General features: G+C 38.1%; 1 protein-coding gene across 2 annotated transcripts in view; it reads left to right on the top strand.

Annotated features, from left to right (window-relative positions):
* Positions 1-3,729: 3,729 nt before the first annotated feature.
* The window catches only part of DMXL2 (Dmx like 2), a 126,687-nt gene continuing 107,898 nt past the window's right edge, over positions 3,730-22,518 (top strand). For both annotated transcript variants that reach the window (XM_090270601.1, XM_090270600.1), the window contains exon 1: positions 3,730-3,960. In XM_090270601.1, the coding sequence (XP_090126727.1) occupies positions 3,874-3,960 (87 nt within the window). In that variant the 5' untranslated portion in view covers positions 3,730-3,873. The remainder of the gene's footprint in view (positions 3,961-22,518) is intronic.

Genomic DNA, 22,518 nt, shown 5'->3' with positions numbered 1-22,518 from the left:
AAACAAACAAAAATCAACAAAACTTGTAAACATGAGAAATTATACCTTGTAGTTGTATTGGCATGTTTTGTTAATGACACAAAACTGATATTTTTTCTAATAAAAAAAGCCATTCCCAGATCAAAAGAAAGAAACTTCACTTTATTTTTAGGTCCATGAGAAAAGTTTGATAAACAAGAAAGAAATGAAATTGCGGACAGTTAAAATGTGGCTTAGTGTCTCAGTTGGGTGGGCTGCTAAAGAACCTTGCCATATTAGTCTGGAATGAGTTTTGATTGATTAGAGTAGACAATAAAATGCTTGCTTATAATTCCAGAAGACTTAACTAGCCAGTTGCAACCTTGAGATGTCAAGTCATCAAGAAGTCATTTAAAAGATTCACGAGGGAAGAGGGAACAGGTGTCTGCAGGTTTCAGATTTTGACTTGATGCCAAAAAAAGGAACAGCTTACAGTTTCATAGCTGTGTGAATGGGTCAAAACTTCATGGAATGCTGTAAAACAAGAGTCAATTGTGAAATAGTTTAAATTATGTGGAATTAATCTTCTTGACAATCGGACCTCAATTTCTTGTTTGATGATGATTTTGACTCAGTTTCTAATGCAGTGAAGGTTGAAGATTAAGAGATTTATCTAGAATTCAGTAGTAGCAATGGTTTTCAAGATTTGAACATATTTAAGTTTTGAGGGTGAAGATTAAAATCTTTATGACACTTTGAAACAGTGCTCATTTTTTTGCTATGCAGCTATTATTCACTAAAATGTTAGTTTCTATAACACATTGTTTTTTCAAGCTATTCAATGTGTGCTAATATTTTGAAAAATATTTGTCTAAGTGTAAGCATGATGTTGGAATTTCTTTAAACTTATTATTTTGCTCTATGTTTTGTTCTAGTTTTTACTGAAATGTTTGTCTACATGTATTAAACCTTTTTGTAAAGGAATTTAAGTTTATTGTATTTAACTGCTTGCTTTATACTATTTTTTACTGAAATATGTTGTATATACAGAAATTTTCTCACATTTATTTGATACCGTGCTTTGCTTTTTAGTTGTTAGTAACAAGCTGCTAGTACCAGTATTTGCCTTCGTGGTACTTCATGTCCAGCATGGGGTGCATTTACCCATTATTGTGTGTGTGTGTGTGTGTGTGTGTGTGTGTGTGCGCGCGCGCGCACGCGCGTATTGTTGCTGTCTGCTATATTTTCACTATATATGTCTTTTAGCTATGTGGCTTAGTATCTTTATTCATGATTAATAGTATACAATTAAATACATAGAACCTGTGATTTCCTAGAACCCAATATATTGTACATAGTATACTGTATTAACATGAGCATGTAATACTTCTCTCCACAAAACCACTGTAAACTCATTTAAACATTTTCACAGACCCAAATAAATACATGTATATGAAAGGTCCTTAAAAATATTTTTTTAATTTATTGATTTTAGAGACAGAGAAGGTTGAGTTTTGTATGTGCTCTGATGTGGGGAATTGAATACACAATCTTGACATATGGGGACAACGCTCTAACCAACTGAGCTTCCAGCCAGGTCCTTGAAAGTTACTTTTATCCTGTAAATTTCTCTTGCAAAATTGGGTGCGCTTACTCACCTTCAAGTCTTGTATATCAGCAAATAAAGTACTATGATTCAGGCACTGGGTTAACAGGAAAATAAGATACTGATCCTGACTTGAGATATCTAAAACCCTAGTAGAAGAAGCAGCCACAAACCAGTACTTACATTGCTATGTGATACATGTATTTCAATAGAAGGAAGCCTCAAGGTGTTTGGAGGTAGACAAAAAAGGCTTTACTAAATAGGTGTCTTTTAAACTAAATTGTGATTTGTCAGGTCCAGAAGCAGAGGAAGGGCATTCCAGACAGAGCAAAGAGCATGAACCAGGACAAGGAAGCACAAGAGAACACAGTATGTTCTGGAAATAGCAAATAGCTTAGAGGGGGGGGAGCGTAGTGGTAGTGAGGGAGCAGCTGTAGAGGACAAGATTAGGTAGAAACCAGAATGAACAGGTTTGTCATCCAAGCTAAGGAGTTCAGATTTTAACCTGTAGGGAGTGGGGATTTTAAGCATAGGAGTTTTTCCTTTAAAAGGTTTCTCTGGCTGCAGTGTGGTGGATGAATTGGAGAGCAAGAAATGGAAGGCAAACTAGTTAGGAGGCTATATGGTAATTAAATGAGAAATGATGAGGTCTTAAATGAAGGTAATGCCAGTGGGGATCATGAGAGGCATGAATTAGACTTTGAAAAGGGATCGTTAGATGGTCAAGAGAGAGAAAGGAGCCAAAAGTGGCTCTGTGGTTTCTAGGCTGGGTGACTCGGGGAACAGTTATGCCACTCAATGAAAAGGAAAATGCCCCATGTCATCAGGATTATTTTTTGACTCCTTCTCCTTTTCACTGAACAGATGACCAGCTCCTGCCAGGCCTTTGCCTCCAGTCTTCACTGCCCTCCTAAATGTGCTGCAAAGTCATCTTCCTAAAGCAGTTTTGATTGTATAAGCATGCAGAACGAAATCTAAGCTTCTTTATGGAGCATTCAACACTCTCCACTTTCAGGCAGGCCACAAGCTAACTCTTGGATACCTTTATCTTCTTAACTATCATTTCCTTTCCCTACCTCAAACATCAATCTAATCTTTGTTCCTCTAACACAGCCTGTCAAAAGTATTTCTTTTCTGTGGTGCAAAGACTGTTGTGTCTCAATGATAACATCTGGCGTTCTGCCTGGTTTTGTAGATAGTTGTGCCATGTTATCTCTTCTACTTCTTTGTGCCAGTGACTTACAGTATAGGATAAAAAAATTGTGATGAATTGACCTGCAGCCAGGATCCGATTCCTGTGTCAACCACTCAAAGTTCAGCAGACAGGAAAAATCAGGCGATTCTGCGAATCCATGACATCACGCATGAAAAAAAAAAAAAGTCTAGAGGAATCACCCGTCCCTAGAGGGCCCCTTTCTCTGTCTCGAAAAAGTGACAAAAGGTGGGAGCAAAATAATTTGCTGTCAGGGGAGTACGGCATCTCCAGTTTCAAATTGCCTTTATTTATTTAAAATAAAATATCTTAACGCACTGTACTTTGAAAAAGCCCTTAGGGATCTAAGGTTTCCCGAGGTGGAATTTCCCGGTGGTGGACATCCTTCTGAGGTCAACTGAACTGACCAACACACAGTGTACATCGGAGTGGATGAAACACAGCAAAACATACTCGGTGGTGTTTCCCCAGAGTCGGAGAGCTGCGTGGCCCCGAACGGCCTCCGTCCCGCGCTTGTCCAGCCCCCGCCCCCCAGCGGCCGCAGACCCGAGGCTCCGAGGGAACTCCCGCACGTCTGCGCGCGCAATCCCGGGCCGAGGATCCGCACGGCGAGCGCAATTGCCTTGGAAACCACTGAGCGCGCACGCGCAAACGCAGAGCTGGGGAGGAGGGCTGAGCTAAGAGCTTAGCGGCTGGAGGAGGGGTTTACCCTCCCACTTGACCGTCGCGCCCATCTCCCTAGGGTGGAGCGCCTCTTCCTGCACGCGCCTGGCTCGCGCGTTCCCTCCGGCTCTCCACTGCTTCACACGCACCGGTGCCCTCCTCCCGCATTTGTGCGCCGGTGCAGCAGGCAGTGGGCGCATCCGGGCATTTCCGCAGCCGAGCTGCGATCCGGGTGGTGTCGGCGGCTGAGGAGCTCTCATGGCAGGGACAGGGCAGGGGGAAGGCGAAAGGGGAGTGAGGCGATAAGCTTGGGCCGCCGTGGGGTGGGTCCCAAGAGAGACGGAGGAGGAAGCGCTCTTACGGCCGGAGAAGGGCCCGACGCGGGGGTCATCAAGCCTCCGGTGTGTTCTCCTGGCCAGCCCGGGCTCCGGACATGCATCTGCATCAGGTCCTCACCGGCGCTGTCAACCCTGGAGACAACTGCTACTCCGTGGGCAGCGTCGGGGATGTCCCCTTCACGGTGAGCGGCGTCCGGGAGCCTGATGGGGAGAGACCGGGGTCCGGGCCTGAGGTCTGAAACCCTCTGTCCGGGTCCCACACTTCTCCGGTGGGAGGTGGGGTGGGCTGCGAGGTGTTAATGAGCTCCACCCGCCCATTAACTGTAGCCCCATCAGGCGGGGAGGGGACAGGGACTGTGAGTCCTGAGGCTGCTGTAGGAAATTACCCTTCAGGGGAAAGGATTAGGAATCTACCCGTCCCCGCCCCTGCTGTCCGCACTCAGCAAGCAGGCCCCAGGGGTGACCAGACGGGAAGGTTCCTCTCCTAGGGCGGCCCGGGGTCTGCGGGAAGATGATTGTAACCGCTGAAACCCCAGAGCGCCAGCTTCGCACCTGCTCTGGGCGTGGAGGCCAAGAGACTTAGACGCCTCGCGGAGCGTGGAGGCGATACTGCTGCGCTCGGCTGCCCTGGCCGCTGTGTTAGGGTAGCGAGGAGACGTTGGAGCCTGTGGCTTTAAACCCGACCCAACCCTCTATCTCTTGATATGCAGAATCTTAATTAATTACAACAAGAAAACAGAAAAATTCATTCTCTGCCCCTGACAAATTTAGAATGGAAATGTTCGCGTGACATTGGCCTGGAGGGTTCTCATTTATCACGAGATCACAGGCTGGTAACCTTCCTAGGTAATATTTTAATCCGTTTGCAAGGTAGGCTGGTTTGTTTTTAAGCTAAGGCAATGTGAAATTTTATGACAGTGCCTTTTTTGTTGGTGCGAGTAAAGTATGTAAACAATAACGTGTTAGAACCTTTTTAAAATATAAATGAAACAGGTATGTTTCTCAGGCAGCATGGATAGATCAATCTTTTTTGAGAATGGGATGTTGTTAGTGTAACTGATTCAAACCGAGCTCTAGAGGTTTCACCCATAGGCTCCCATGGATTAGCCTGAGTTTTTTTTGTATTAAATTTATACATGGTCCTCTTTAGAAGGAACTGTAGACAATGAGACCTTGATGAAATACACGTTGTCATTGATGAACTACTTCTTGATAAAATTGGAAACAGCATAATGGTATGCTTTTTCGACAGGGAAACACTTTGATCTGATGCCTGCTTTCCAACAGCATGTTTTTAAAGCTGCAGAAATAAGAAAAGCTCCAGCAAAACTGCACAATCATTATGTAGCACAGTGCATTCTGGAACAGAATTTACTGTCATTGTGATACATTAAAAATAACTATAGGATTGCTTTTGGGCCATTTTAATTTTAAATGTAATTAACTTGGCTTTGTTCCAGTTGAGAATGAAAATATCATTTGCCTAACTTATATCGTAATACCTTTATCTATCATCTGTGTTTTGTGACCTAAAAGATCCATCTAATATTGAGCTTGAACTTGAAGTGTGTAGAGGATATTTGGGGCACAGAGAAGAAATTTCCCTCTCCCCCAATTATGCAGGTGGGGAAGAAGATCCTCAGATTTAGAAGAGCAGACTTCCTCCATGAAGAAACATATCTGGAACCATGGGTTATGGGGTATTTCCACACTGTTGTGGTGGCAGTAATTTTCTGTTTTCATCTGAAGTGGAACCGTGTCTCACTGCGGGACTGGTATATAGCGCTCAAATGGGTTCGGATGCCGTCTGGAAAAGCCAGTGCAAGCACTGAGTGCTGCACAGGTGTGGTTATGCTGGAGGCCACCCATGACCAGGTTCTTGGAATCATTTTCATATCTTTTTCCACCTTCCTAGTTCAAACCTGTGACCAAGTCTAGCTGACTCTCTGAGGTGTCTCAGATTTACCCCGTTTCATGTCCTTAGTAACCACCTTATTGTAGAACCTTATTTGTATTATTTAATGGGACAGCTTCCAAACTGGTTTTCATGACACTCTGATCACTTCACTTAATCCTTTACACAGCTGCCGGGATAACTTTCTTCCAATACCATTTCACCATATTCTGGGCTCCGGAATATGTGGTTGTTCCTAGTAGCTATGTATGAAATTTAAACTTGTCAGATATTCTTCTTCCATCTTTGACTTTATATTTCATTATATATACTACAGTCTTGGTCCTACTGCTGTAGACATACTAATCTTCTTATTCTAGCCTACATTTTTATGTTGCAATGAGAGAATTCTGACTTTAATTTCCCATGTATAACTCAAAAATTACCTAGTTTAGGATGCCAGCCTGTGACACTGATTGTTTGGCCCTTTGGCATTATAAACCCATTCTCATATTAATATCTCAGTTTGAGTACACTGATTCAGTTATAATTTTGCTTTGGACTAGATATGACCTTTTGGACTCTATGAGGAAAAGATTTGCTTGAAAAGAAATGAGGAAAAGCTGTTTTTAAGCACTTTAGAATTAACTAACAATTATTTGAATGTCTATATTAATATGGTACATAATTTGTATAGCAATCAGATGGTGAAACTTTAGTTCTGGGTCAGATGACTGAAAAGGTGACCAGCCAGGACTGGAATGGATGTCTTGTGACTTCTCATCTGGTGGGCTTTTTTCTGTTGTATGTTTCTTTCCGGTCAGTTCTTGCTCTTGTAGAAGGAAAGACTGTCCTGCAGCTAGCCAGTGGTTCTTAGCCAATGATAACCTGATTCCCATTTCAAAATGGGGCGGATCATTTATTTATAAGTCTGTAAATGGAAAATTTTGGAAAAGGGACTGTTCTAAACAGATTTTGAAGTGTTTATGACATTCGTAATTGAAAAAGTGTTTTATATATGGCACTGTGCCTGGTGGGTGGTGTGATTGGATTGTGAGTGACTCCTTGGTTATGTCACTGTGGCCCAGTGGCATGGTGCAGTTTGTAGTGGACAGTTTAATGATGTGTATATGTTAGTGCTAACATGTGAGCTATGATGGTTTTCACTTGTGTTTTGGCAGTTAGCAGTTTTTTAAAAAACAATTGTGATTTTATAGTGTATGTATCACCTTTTGACCATTCTTTTCTTTTCAGTGTAGATCTAAGTTTTGGGAATACTGTTATTCTACAGAAGTCAGGTCCCAGATAGCCCAAGGAGATGATCATCTACTCTGTATGAACTTTGTTGTATTTTATTCTGTCATTGAGACAGTTTCAGTTACATTCTTACAGATAAGTGAATGTTTCAAGGCTTAATGCAACAGATAGTATAAATTTCTCCTTATTCATGTTATTACTTTCCTGAAAAAACAGTCCTTAGTTATTCATTAAAATAATGATGGTACATAATGATAATTAATCTAATGTAAAATTTTTTTACCATTTGGCGTTTAAGGGGTGCAGACTGTATTTTAAGGCAGATAGGGGCCGTTGATGTTATTCCAATCTGATGTGAAGTCAACACATTGATCAAAAGTTTACAAAAATTAACAAGTCATTTCTACTCTCAGGAAGCTTATAATATACTGGCAAAGATTTAAAAAAGGATGTTCATAATTAAAATGTAAGGCAGATGAAAGAGATTGCATGTAGTTGCGAAGATAAAATATTTCACAGAAGACTGACATTTGGAAAGACAGTGGTATTAGGCCTTTCTGGATGGCAAAAACAACAAAGCAAAGGAATGGTGTGATTAAAGGATAAGTTATTGGGTATAATGGTGTGATGTAAAGGATAAATTCCTTCACAAAAGTGCTTTGAGAAAAAAAAACTTCTTTATTAAATAGCAAACACCCTTAGAATGCTGAAAATATAATTTGCAAACATTCATAGTGTTTAGGAAACTTATCTGTATTCTGACATTTCTTTTATTGTTGGGTTTTTTTTTTCCTTAAAGTCACCAGGTTAGTAATGAATAAAAAACATTGAAAGTTAGACAATAATGTTATATTACCTCTTTTCCTGGCATTTAGATATATTTTAATTCTATTATAGTATAATAACATTCCAGTCTTAGAATGATGGCAAAACCTAACTTTGAAAATGATCAGCCTGTTTATACATTTAAGAAATGTTTGTTGAACTCATAGGTGTGCGAAGCTCTGTGGAGATTAGAAAAATAAAAGGAACAAAAATAACTTAGTCCTGAATTCAGGAAATTTATTGAAGAAGTGCAGGAACCTGGTAATATACTAGGAGAGTTAAGACCTGTACTTAACCACAGTAGGGCAGCTGTGTGGTATTGTGAGGCACTTAAATTCCGGTGGTAATTCAGGAGGACTAATAGATCACTTTTGGCCAGGGAAGTTGGGGAGTTGGACAGAAAAATGCTTCTGTAGTGGCTGGTTATCAATAGGTGTCACAACTTACACTTATTGATAGCCTATGCTGAGAGTGAAGGGGAAGACAGAAGTCAAGAACTTAGAATGGGATTGTTTTCCAAGAAAAATTGGCCTGTTTTTTTCTTGGAGAGTAGCTTCTTGTTTATTTAAATTGATATGTTTTTAGAGTTTGTGGGTTTCTGTTTGATATCAGCATGTAGGTGTACAAGATGAGGCAAAAGTAGGTTTACAATTGTGAGTATGCGAAACAGTTTATTTTATTTATTAATTATTTTCTGTAGGAACAACAGTAAACCTACTTTTACCCCACCCTGTATATGAGGTTATATACAGTCTTTCTTTCGTCCTCCTATAGATTGTTAATTAGCCTTCCTACTTATAATGAGAAGACTTCTAGCAGCTACCCAGAAACTCTGGTATAGTCCCAAATAGCACTTCCCCAGAGACCCACTACTTATGTGACCTTGGTTAAATCGCTTAAACTGTTTTAGGTATTTCATCTGTAAATTAGGTTCTCTATACATATTCAGACCTCAAATGAGCATTATATCAGCTTCTTTAAAGAGTTCCAAGGGGCAGGAGAGAAAATGGACCAGAAGCATAAAGTATGGTGAAGTTATAAGTCAGGAGTTTGTTGTATACATGTATTTCCCCTCCATGTGTATGTACAAGACTGTTGGTCAGACTTTACAATCAGGGAGCTTGGCCTCCTTTCTGGCTCAGGGGATAAGCCAAATAGAGTGTTTATGAAGTAATGGGTCTTTGGACTCACAATCAAGAAGGAAGCTTTTGTTCATGATTGTATCCTCCGCATCTGGTTACTGGTAGTTAGTTGCCCAGGACTGTCACATGCAGTGTGGAGTGGGAGATGGGGCCAACGTGATGGTATTCAGGTTCTCTACCCTCTAAATGTATTTATTCCTTGACTTTCTGCTGTGAGGATTTGGGGGATTTGAAAGATGACTTAAGGAATTATAATCAGTATCTTAACTTGGATCTTGAAAAAATTTTAGAGCAAATCAGTCTTAGTTTATTTTTCTTTTTTCTTTTAATCCTCATCAGAGGACATGCTCATTGATTCTGGTGGAAGGGGAAAGGAAGATGGAGAGAGAAGGAGAGAGACATCCATGTGAGAGAAATATTGATCATTTGCCTCATATGCACCCAACTGGGGACTGAACCCACAACCCACACATGTGCCCTGATGGGGAATTGAACCTGTGACCTTTTGGTTTAGTGCTGATGCTCCAACCAACAGAGCTACACCAATCAGGGCAGTCTCAGTTTTTAATCATCAAAAAGAACACAGGATATTGGGTACAACTGCAGTGACACAGTGGAAAAAGAAGTCATGCCTGACCAACTTAACTTCCTTCTATGATAGAAAGAAAAGCAGTACTTAAAGAGGGATAATAATAGAGAATATCTGTAATTCAGATTTAGTAAGACTCCTCTAACTTGTAGGTTTTTTAAAAGTATATTTTATTGATTATGTTGTTACAGTTGTCCTAATTTCTTTTCCCTTTGCTCCCCTCTGCCCAGTACCCTTAGGTGGTTTTTATAAATCAAGTTTGGAAGCCAGATATTTTCATAGACGTTTTAGGGTTTTTGATCTTTTTGAGTTTGTGGAATTCTTTCATGTTATATTTTTGCTCTGAAACCCTAATTCATGATGTTACAGGATAGGACCTGTTATTGAGGAAGCAAGTACAACTTACACAGATGGTATGACTATTTTCTTTCTCTTAGATATAGCTCATGTGACCCTGGGACTTGAGTTAAACATGTGAAATCAATTGCCTGCACTTTTTATTTTCAAACCTTCTCATTTCATGATTGCTAAGGGCTTCTTGACCACTCTCCTTTCCACTTGTCCTAACACCTAAAAAAAATATGGTGGTTAGCTTATATTCCTCTGACAGAGAAGTACATACGTATAAAGAGATCAATGAATATAAGAACGAGGTTCCTTTAAACACTGTACTATGTGGTAATTTGATTGGATGATTTGAAAGCCATAAATAATATCCTTTTAAATGATCATTGGAGATATGTTCCTTTTAGGCCCCTTTCTCTAAAAATTGAGCCCTCTCAGGAATATTACATTTAGTTTAATTCATACTAAGTCATGATACTTGCATTCTGTGATTTTAGGAAAAGCCCAGGAAACCCGAATGGACATTATGCAAAGGGGCATAGGTGGACCCCCAAAACACATGAAAGTTTTGGCTTAGACTCAGTTCAAAGATGCACTTAGGTTATATGGCAAAATGCCAACATTTTCCTAGGAGTAGTGTCTGGTTTTGTGATATGTGAGCAGCTTTCTCCTAGGTTGTCTGGCCTTGACTGTACATATTGTGCTTATGAGGATCTATCATAATAAGGAGATATCCAAGTTATTATTATGTACTCTACCCAAAGCATCTCAGTTGTTCCTTTTATGTGGATGGATTGTGTTCCCAGCAAAGGCCAGTTCCTCCATTTATATTGGTGATCTTGCCTCCTACGGGACATTTGGCAATGTCTGGAGACATTTTATTGTAACAGAGTTGGTAGGGAGGATAGGCATCTAGTGGCAAAAGGCCAGAAACTCTGATAAAGATCATACAGTGCACAAGACAGACCCCACCATAAGAAGAATTACTCAGCCTCAAATGTAAAGTCTCAAAGTTGTGAGAGACCCTGACTAATGTACCCTAGTTCCCATCTCCGCTTCTCAAGGCCATTGCCCTAGCAGTTTTTTCTTTTTTCTTGTGTAAAATTGCTCTTTCTTCTTTATAGAAATACTTTCTTCATGTGGCAATCCAGGTTTTCTTCTTCCCTTAACTGCTCTTTCTCAGCCTGATGTCAGATTTCTGTATCCAGTTGTTCCTTTGATATCTCCCTCTTGAATGTCTAATAGCTACCTCAGAGTGCCCATCCTCATATCATTCTCCTCCTCCACACTAACCTAAAAATCAGTAAATGGCTACTTCATTCTTTTTCCAATTCCTTGGGATCTTTCACTCTTTTTAAATTCATACCCCATATCTAATATTGGCAAATTACATTGGCTATCCCTTCAAAATGCATCCAGAATTGGACGAGTTCTTATCATCTGTACTGCTACCACCCTGGTCCAAAATACATTCATCTCTTTCCAGGATTATGGCATTTGGCTCTTAACAGATCTCCTTGCCTTGTCTGTCTTTAGTTTTATCCTCCTTTAGTTTATTCTCAACATAGTAACCAGAATGATTCTATTAAAATATAGTCACATTCCACTTAATGATAGGGACACAGTCTGAGAAGTGTGTCAGACAAACCTAGATGGTCTAGCCTACCACACACTTAGCCTATATAGTATAGCCAATTGCTCCTAGGCAACAAACCTGTACACTTGTTACTGTATAAAACAATGGGAGATTAAATCAAGCACAAGAAAAAATGGTGCAATTGAGACGCAGTAAGCACAAGATGCATGAGGCTGCTGCCAGTGTAAATGGCATACTGTTTTACATGAATTTTTTTATAAGTAGAAAGCATATACTCTAATAATGAAAGTATAGTGTAGTAAGTATATAAACCAGTAGCATAATTGTTTATTATCATCAAGCATTATGTACTGTACCTAATTGTATGTGCTGTACTTTTATACGACTGACAGTGCAGTAGGTTTGTTCCAGCTCCAATACAAATACATGAGTAATCTGTTGAGCTATGACATTATGACCATGGCTGCGACATCACTAGGCAATAGAAATTTTTCAGTTCCATCATAGTCTTATAGGACCACTATCATATATTTGGTCTGTTATTGATTGAAATGTTATGTGGCTCATGACTATATAAATCAAATCTTACTAGTTTCTTGTTCAAAACTTTCAGGTGATTTCTTTTTTTTTACACTCAGAAAAAAGACCTGCGTACCATCACTGCCCTTGATTGCTATTTATTTTGCACCTAGAACAAAAATGGTTTGGGTAAAAAAAAAAAAAACCCCAACGCAGTAAATTAACAAATGTAAAGGGCACTTAGAGTAATATACAACATTCTCAGGGTAAAAATAGTGACCACTTTTATAAGGCTATTTTTTATAATACCGATTGTTATAGGTTTATAATACCTGTTGTTATAGGTTGATGACATTAGTCCATATTTAGATAAATGAATTTTATAGGATGGGGACAGAGAGCTCTGATGTAATACAATCCAGGTGTAAAAGCTTTGCTGGTCTGGTTTAATCCAAGGATGGAGTGAGTATATTAAGGTATTGAAAGGAATTGACAGACTCTGCCCTTTAAGCAGTTCTCAAATTTTCCTCCATTATGATTTTTGAAAGACTTTAGTGCATAAGAAATTGGAACTGGAGTGTAGTGATTCTGTATTTAAGAGTTACATGTTTTAACAGTCAGCTCATTTGGGCCTGGAATTGATAATTGTGGAGCCTGACAAAGACGTGATTGAGGCAATGACTTTAGCAGTTGGTGGTAAACTGAAGTCAACCAAAGGAATATTCTTAGGAAAATAATTTTAAGATTGTCCCAATTCACATACAAATGGTGCATTTAACCATGGCTATCATAATTTTATGCTGGGAAAATTTTTATATAGATGTAATCAAAAGTCCAATTTGACCTTTAAAAACAAACAAAAAACCTCTTAAAACTTCTAAAGAACTCAAATTTTTTGTTTAAAAAAATTATTAATGTAATATCTGCATTCTCAAAAAACTCACAACTCAAACAATGTTGATAATATAGAAAGTAAAAAGGAAAGTGAAGAAGAGTTTCCATTTCCCAGCAGTTTGATTAGCCAAACTTACTTGTTCCTTTATTAAAAAATATTAGAGTGCCTAGGCATTGCGTATACTCTTAAGGCAAACCAGCATTTAAAGTGCACTGTTGTACAAGGGGACATAGTGTATGTTGTTATAAGTTATGAACCAGTTAAATTGGGGCTCATCTACCAAAGTGACGACTTTGGTTATAGAATAGTTGAACTGTAGCCCTTCTTTCTGGCAGTATTTAATAGTGCCAGTTGTATGAGGTTGGTATATAGAAACAAGATAATTTATTTTTTTGAAGTGGTAGGATTAATTTCTGTCTTTATATTAAATTGGTTCATGAAATGAAATGTTTTACAGTTTAGCACTACTAAAGGAATTTTACATCTAGGGTTTAAAGGATTTAATCAAAGTTACATAGCTAGACCTGTGGCAGAATTAAAACTAGAACCCAAAGCTCCCAGTCCCTTCTTTCCCCCTTAAAATTTAAAAAGTAACATATGCCCATGTAGATAATTTGAAAAATGTAGAAGAAAGATAAAAATCACCTGTTATGGTACAATTCAGAGATAACACCTTTTAACATTTTGGTAAATTGGACCGAGGGCACATGGAGGAGGCTTATATTACCAATTTGAGAATATTTATCTTTACTTTTTTTCTTAATGAATTTTGGGTTGTTATTTCTCTAAGAATTTTCTTTTGTATAGATTTCCAAATTTATTATTTTAAAATTGTTCACAGCAACTTCTATTGTGCTGCTGCTTTTCTCATTACTGCCATTAGTTATTTGTGGCTTCTCATTTTCTTTAATAGAAGTTTATCAACTTTATGAATCTTTTAAAATAACCTGCTTCTAACTTTACTGTTCTCTATTTTATATATTTATTTTCTATTTCATTAACTCTTATTCTTAATTTATTATTTTTCTTTCTATATTATTTGGATTAATTTTGCTGTTTCTTGTTGAGACAAATACTTAACTCCTTCCAGTCTTTCTGTATACACATTTATGGATGTAAGTTTTATATTCCTAGGACCTACTACTATATCTGCATACCACAAAACTATTTTTTAAAATCATTAACTCATAAATAATTTATAAGTGTGTTTTTACCCTAGAAATTACAACATGCATTCACTTACCATGTGATTTACCAAAGTTTGATGAGGTTTTATAAACTTACCAGACAATATAAGAACGCTTCACATTGTTTTTTTACCCTCTTCTTGCTTATAATCTATTCTTCTGTGATTGTCTATTAATTTATAAACCCTATAATACACTATTATTTTACACAATGCTTATTTAGATTTAGCCACATACTGTATTTCCTATTACTTTGCTCTCGTACATCTCTCACATTCCATTTGGGATCATTTTTCTTCCTGGAGAACCTTTAGAATTTCCTTTGGCGTGGCTTGGTTGGCGTTGTAATGTCACCTTTTGTTTGTCTGATAATGTCTTTATTTTGTTTTATTCTTGATAGTCATTTTTGCCAGGTTGAGAATGGCAGTATTTTCTTCTTAGCACCTTGATGATATCAGTCCTTTGTCTTCTGGTCTGCTGTTTCTGTTGAGAAGTCAGTTGCCAGCCTATTGCTTCTTTGAAAGTTGTATTATTTTCTCTAGCTCCTTTTAAGATTTTTCTTTTCCTTTCTGGAGTTTTACTATGTTGTGTCTAGGTGTGCATATTCTTTTATCAGTCCTGTTGGGGACTTTTGAGATTTTTAAATCTGTGAGTTGATGTATTTCATCAAATCTGGAAAAACAGTAATATCTCTTCAGTTATTGCCTCTGTCCCATTGACCTCATGAGACTAATGTTGTCAGGCACTGCATAACAACATTTCGGTCATTGACTGCATGTACAAAGGTGGTCCCATAAAATTATAATGGAGCTGAAAAATTCCTTTTGTCTAGTGATGTCATAACTGTCCTAACTTTGTAGGGCAGCATGTTACTTATGTGTTTGTGGTGACGCTGATGTAAACAAACCTGCGCTGCCAGTTGTGTAAGAGTATAATAAATACAATTATGTACAGTACATAAGAGTTGATAATGGTAATAACCAGCTATGTTATTGGTTTGTATATGTACTTACTATTCTGTTGTAATTTTAGAGTGTACCTTTTCTACTTGTAAAAAATGGTTGCTGTAAACAGTGTGCCTTTCTACACTGGCAGTAGCCTCATACATCTTGTGTTTACTGCTTCTCTTGATTGCATCATTTTCTCTTGTTTTTGATTTAATCTTACGTTGTTTTGTATGTAATCTTGTGTTGTTTTGTGCAGTTACATGTGTACAGGCTTGTAGTCTAGGAGCAATAAGCTAAACCATATACCCTAGGTGTGTAGTAGGCTAGACCATCTAGGTTTGTGTAAGTGCACTGACTGTGTATTAAACATATATTAGACTTCTTACTCTATTTCTATGTCTAATGCCTTCTCTTCTGTATTTTGTTTTTATCCTTCTCTGCAGCATTTTGGATGGTTTCTTCTAATCCATTTGCTAAACCTCTACTCTGGCATGTCTCATTTGCTTTATTGTACTTATTGCACTAGAGAAGGAAAACTCTGACTCCAAAAAACCTCCGCTGCCTTGCGGCATACCTCTTCAGGGGAAAGGCTAAGGGAGTAAACCCCGACAGAAAATCCGGAGCCGGAGTCCCTAAGGCGGTTTGACGTTGTAGTCAACACCGGCAACTCCTGCGGCGCACCTGAAGCCAAGCTGTATTGACTCCGTCTTTCCCTTGGACCCTTCAGCTGCGAAGAGAGGGGGGGTCTGCTGCATGGGCAACAGCAGACCCTCCATATCACCCTGCCCAGGCTCTGTAGCTTCAGCTTCACTGGAGAGGACACTCCAGCGTCATCGCGAGATGTCGATTCAACACGGGAGGAGACAGATACGGTGTCACTCCCGAGTCGGACTGCACAGCCATTCTCGGCGGTGCAGATAGACTCTTAAGAAGCTACACCATCGTCTCTCGAGACGGACGGCTGCCGACGACTTATTGCACTGACTAGTGGTAAGGCATTGGTTTTGGTTTTTTGTAGATGCCTTTTAGGTTGAGAATGTTTTCTTTTCTTTCTTTTTTTGAGGAAAGTTTTTATGATGAAGAGATCTTGAATATTGTCAAATGTTTTTCTTCATTGATTGATAAGGTCATGTTTTTTTTTTTTTAGACTGTTAATATGGCGGATGACATTGAGTTTTGCAAATTGAATCACTTTGTATTACTGGTGTAAGCCCCACTCTGTTATGGTGTGTATTTTTTTTTAACATATGGCTGGATTTGACTTGCTTATATTTTATTGAGCATTTTTGTGTCTGTGTTCATTAAGGATATTCCCTTTTGTTTTAATTTGATTTTGGTATCATTGTAATATAGGTTTTATAAAATGAGTTTTGAAGTATTTCTTCCTTTTCTGTTTCTGTCAGGGATTATGTAGAATTGGTGTTCTTTATTCTGTAAATGTTAGTAGATTTTGCCATCTGGGCCTGGAGTTTTCTTTTTCAGAAGGTTTTTAACTACACATTTGATTTCTTTCATAGTTAAAGGACTGTTGTTCACCATGTTCACCTATATACTTTTTCAAGAATTTTTATACTAGCCACTTTAATGTCTTTGATAATTTCTTTTTAAAATATATTTTTATTGATTATGCTATTACAGTTGTCCCAACTTTCCTCCTTTGTCCCTCTCAACCCACTACCCCCCATTCCCTTTAGCTATCTCCCCCTTAGTTCATGTCCATGGGTCATGCTTTTAAGTTCTTTGGGTACTCCATTTCCTATACTGTTCTTAACATCCCCCTTTCTGTTCTTTACCTATCAATTTGTACTTCTTAATCCCTGCACCTTTCCCCCCATTCTTCCCCTTCCTCCTCCTAACTGATAAGCCTCCAAATGACCTCCATATCTATGATTCTGTTTCTGTTCTGCTTGTTTGCTTAGGCTGTTTTTTATATTCAGTGTTGATAGTTGTGAGTTTATTGCCATTTTATTTATTTTATCTTGTAACTTTTAAATAAAAGTATTTTATTTATTTTTAGAGAGAGAGGAAGGGAGGGAGAAAGAGAGGGAGAAAAACATTGATGTGCAAGAGAAACATTGAATGGGTGCCTTTTGCATGTTCCCAACTGGGGACCTGGCCTACAACCCAGGCATGTGCCCTGACTGGGAATCGAACCAGTGACCTTTTGGTTTGCAGGCTGGAGATCAATCCACTGAGCCACACCAGCCAGGTGTACCCAAGTCATTGATTTGATTCTCGGCTTTATTCACTCCACTGTTGGTTCCCTGTAAGTTTTTCTTTATTTCACTTAGTGTAGCCTTCATTTCTGCCTGGGTCTTTTTTATGCTGTTGAAGTACCCAATGGAGCATCCTAATACCCAGTGTTTTGAACTCTGCATCTGATTGATTGATTATCTCCATTTTGTTTAGTTCTTTTTATGGAGTTTTGTTCTCTTCTTTCATTTGGGCCATGTTTCTTTGTCTTATCATTTTGGCAGCCTCCCTGTGTTTGTTTCTATGTATTAGGTAGAGCTACTTTGACTCCCCTATCTTAGTAGCATGGCCTGTGATAGAAAAGTGCACGGGTAAGTTGGATGGGGTGGAGCCTTAGGTAATTGCCTGGGCGGGGCAACCCATATGAATTAAATTGACAGTCTCTGATATGGTTTTGCAGCTTTATGGCTCTGTGTGGGGGAGGGCTCAGAAAAGGGACAATGCCACTGCCTGGCCTCTGGAGTTTTATCTGGGAGGAAGGTGTCCCCCAGCACTTGCTCTGGTGCCAGACACTTCAGTTTCTCCCCATATTCCACTGGTGTCCCTTCCAGCTGCTCCTTTGGTGCTGGAGCCCAGAGGGAGTGAGTTTGTATAAGTCCTAAGTGTGTTGTGGGACCTTTAAGCAGAGATGGCTGAGAATCCCGCAGTTCCTTCTGCCTCAACCCCCACTGGTTTTTACAGCCAGAAGTTATGGGCCACTTATATTCTTGGTACTGGAACCCTGGACTGGGTGGTCTGGGATCCCTTGCTCCTGAGGTATCCCTCCCAACTTTTATCTACCACACGTGGGTATGGGACCACCTGTTCTGCGTCTCCACGCATCTCTGCCCCTCCTACCCGTCTGGGTGAATGTGACTTCTTTAATTGCTTGATTGTCGTACTTCCATACAGCTCAGTTTTCTAATGATTCTGGATCACGTTTGTTTTGTAGTCTATTATAATTTTTTCTGTGGTTGTGCAAAGAGGCAAGCTGTGTTTTCCTATGCCTCCATCTTGACTGGAAGTCTTTGATAATTTCAACACCTGTGCTGGCTAGCCTATAGCTTTTGCTATGAAATTCATGGTCTTTGGAGTTAGGTGTTAAACTCTGGTCCTATCAGTTGTCTGCAGTGGGTGTTGGTCATGTGTCTGCCAAGGCTGTTCTTTCAGAAGGACTGGGTGGGAACAGTCTTCTTGCCTAGACATTGTCTGTGAGTAAGGTGGATAGTATATGTGACATGATAAAGCATAATTTTCCTAGAATGGGATGTTTAGGTGGTTCCCATCTAAAAAATTATTTTTAAAAAATGCAATAAGCATTTTAGTACTAGTTGTGATGTTTGTTTGTGTATCTGAATGTTTTCTGAGGATAGAACCCTAAAAATGGACTTGATGAATCAAAGTACTTAAATCTCTCTATAGCCTCTTAATTCATACTCAGTTGTTTTACAGAAAAACCATATGGTTATATACTCGAGTAAATGAGAGTGACAGGTGCACTCTTCTTGCTCATTGCTTTTTTGCATTCTTTATTTAAGGCTGAAAAAACTACATTTGGCTATCCAGTGCTCCAAAGCATTACTCTCTCTAGGAATGTATTCTGGGTCCCGAGGGATCATCCATGGCTGCTTTAATACCTGTTTTCGCTAGCTTTCCATCCTTGCATCCTCATTGCATTCCCTACTCTTAATATCATGGACAGTTCTGCATTTTCTTTGCAGTCCTGCTCTGAATATCCTCAATCATAGTACTGGTTTTGGCTCTCGTCAGGGCAAGGGACAGATGAACTAAACTTAAAAACAAGGTTTATTTAAGGACATTGGATACACCATCAAGGAAGGACAGTTGGACTTCAGAATGATTGGACCTAAAAAGCTGGTAGAATCAAGACTGCCTTTTCTTGGGGATTTTATATACTATACTTGTTTTCTCATGAGCTTGCTCTTATTTTTGGATATCTGATCCATTAGCTTTTTAAACTGGTGGTTTTAATTTCAAATTGCACATGGTTCTTAATAGCAGTCTTATTTCTGAATATTCATGACTTTTCAGCTCAACTCTTTCTGCTAACTCTGGGTGTCTTAGTTTAAGTTCCCTGGAGTGGATTTTGATTAGCATATCTCCTCTTTCCAGCTGGCTGTTAGCCACTGGTCATTATTCTGGAGCCCCTGCCTCCTGTCACTTGATAAAAAAAGTCACAGAATAAAAAAATACTAAGTTGAGCTCTATATAAAATAGTGCACAACTGATAGTTAATTTTATGTGTCACTTTACTGGGGTGCCAAATTTGGTCAAGGTTCATTCTAGGTGTGTCTGTGAGGGTTTTTTGGGGGGTGATATTAACATTTGAATAGGTGAGTTGAATAAAGCAGATTCCCCAATATGGGTGGGCCTCAAAAAAAAAAAAAATAGTACACACCGTATTATTTAATCTTGTCTCAGGACTTTTAGAAGCAAGTTTGTGCAACCTTACAATTTTATAACTTAAAAGAGGTCTCAGACATGATCTAGTGACAGTCTTTCCTTTGACTGATGAAGGAGACATCTATAGAGAGATTATGATTTCCCCATTGTTATAGTTGGCATTAGTACCTCTAGAGTCTCAGGAATGTCTTATATCCACTATATTGAAGGTATTAAAAGTTTAATTACAACTTAATAGTTTAATTATATTATTTGGGAAATTTTTTTTGAACACTAGCAGAATCATCTCCCTCAAAATACCAACATTGAGGTTAAATGATTTTCTGGAAATGTCTAGTAGTTACAAAATAATTAGAAGTTGTCATAAACATTATATATTAGTTTTGCTACGTTACATAATATGTGTACTATTAACTTTAAAATTATTTTAAATGGCCTTGGCTGGTATGGCTCAATGGATTGAGTGCTGGCCTGCAAACTGAAAGGTTGCTGGTTTGATTCCTAGTCAGGGCACATGTCAGGTCCTCAGTTGGGGGTGCATGAGAGGCAGCTGATCAATGTTTCTCTCCTCTTTCTCTCTCTAAAATATATATAAATTATATAATATTATATATATTTTATATATTATATATACACATACACACATATCATAAATAAACAAAATCTTTAAAGGGTGTTCTAAAAATCAATTCTTTCAAATGTAAAATGTATTAAGAACCAACTAAGAAACAAAATGAGTCACTTATTTTCTGTTTCTAGTAACTTAATGTTTAAAAAAATGTTCATTTAATTTCTTCAAAGTAGCCACTTTAAAAAGTAGTGTTTTACTTTATTATTCTTTATGAGGCAAATTGTTATTTGGTCTAAGCTTTAGAGAAAAAAATAAGAGGCTTAAAGGTGACTCTAGGTTTTTATACATGCTAGGCAGTCCATGGGCTTATTTTTTACCAGTAATACTATGATTTCCTTTAGAAATTTGTGATAATTAATATTTTGAATGTTCTATTCTTAGCACTGACATATTTAAAAGGGAGATGATTTTTGGTTTCCACTCCCAGACCTATCTTTTAATGAGAAGGTAGGCCATCTGGACATAGAGCTGGTTTTATAATGGTTAATTAGAGAAAATTAATTAATTACTACATTTCTCTTTACAAGGTCTCATTTTCCTTTCAGATGATACCAACGTGAGTAAATGAAAAAAAAAATCATGTTTTGTTCAGGGTTTTGGAATAGGCTTAGTCTGGACTGCTGGTGGCCAGGTTTTTTTTTTTTTTTTTTTGTGTGTGTTAAATTTTAGTATTTAGAATTTGTTATAGCTCCATTTTGTTAGTAAGTTATCCAGCTGGCTAGTTTTTGACTAATAATAAAATAGTTTTTTAAAAAAACTTCGAGTTTTAATTTTAAAGGAAGTCCTTTCTTTAAAAGATAATATGCTTTTTGGAGGTTGTTAGGAAGAAATTAAAAATCGTTTTGAGCCCTGTCTGCTGTGGCTTAGTGGATAGAGCCTCGGCCTGTGAGCCAAGTGTCGCTGGTTCGATTCCCAGTCAGGGCACATGACTAGGTTGCACATCAGGTCCCCAGTTGGGGGCGCGAGTGAGAGGCAACCACACAGTGATGTTTCTCTCTCTCTCTTTCTCCTTTCCCCTCTCTCTAAAAATAAATAAATAAATAAATAATTTAAAAAATTCATTTTGTGTCTTATCACTTAATCACAAACACTTGTAATATATTTAAAAATTTTTCTTTTTTTCTGGTGAGAGATTTTTGTTTTTACATATTAAGCTTTGTCTTATCTTTCACTCAGCATACCACTTGCAGCTTTGCTTTTTTTCTACTGTTGCTTATAAGTAGTCTGTTAATCCTGCAATTCCTGATGTGAGTTGTTTTCTGAAAGGAATAGTCCCCTTGGTTACTACACATGTAGTCATTATTAGATCATTTCTGATGTTGCTCCACCTGTTGTTAATTTGGGTTAATTTTTTTTTGCTCTAAGCTTTTTGAATACCAATTAGTTTCTCATTTATTTATTATGCTCATTTGGCATTCTTGAATGGCTATTAGGCTATTAGAGTGAGTTGTATCAGTAAAGTGTATTCTTAGTCATGTGGAAAGAAGAGCTACTTATTTAACTACTACTACCTTCTCCCCGCTTTTCTGACTGTCGTGCAGATGTATCTTAATGATAGGAGATACATTTATTTGGGGGCGTGGATGGTGCTAGGCAGAAGTTGATAATGGTAAGGGTTTGACTTTATGTGTAGATATGTATAGAAAGACAACTTGTTAGCTATATATGACCAAGAGTGAGTTCTATAAAGTGCTCTTAAATAATTTAGAACAAACAAGACTAAAGACCCAGTTAAAAATGGACCAATAACATGAATAACAGTTTGTAGAGAAGTAAATATAAATGGCTGATCAATAATGAAAAGATGCTCAGCATTCTTCCTAATAAAAATACAAATGAAAACAACAGGGAACTTCCAGGTTTTGTTGGCTTGGAAAGATTAAAACATTTGATAATGATCAGGTTTAGTGAGAAAGTGGAGAAATAGATACTTTTATACACACGGGAAGTATGATCTTTTTGGAGGCCAGTTTGCAGTTGTTGTTAAATTTTAATCCCTGAGCCATCAAATTGTGTCTTAGAATTTATCCTATGGTATACTTGCACACATATGCATAATATAATGCATAATATGTTTTATATAGAGATGTTTATTGAAGAATTTTTTGCTTCAATGGTAAAAGCCTGGAAACAACCTAAATTATGACAGAACCACAAAATAGAATACTATGCAACAATTAAGAGGAATGGGGTAATTCCTTCTTTGCTGATATGGAAAAATTTCAATATACTTAATTAAGTGGAAAAAAGTTACAG

The sequence above is a fragment of the Furipterus horrens genome, unplaced genomic scaffold (assembly GCF_987537825.1).
Source record: "Furipterus horrens unplaced genomic scaffold, mFurHor1.1.pri manual_scaffold_3, whole genome shotgun sequence".
Taxonomy (NCBI): domain Eukaryota; kingdom Metazoa; phylum Chordata; class Mammalia; order Chiroptera; family Furipteridae; genus Furipterus; species Furipterus horrens.
Note: the sequence above shows the minus strand (reverse complement) of the source record. Positions and strands in the feature narration are given on the sequence as shown.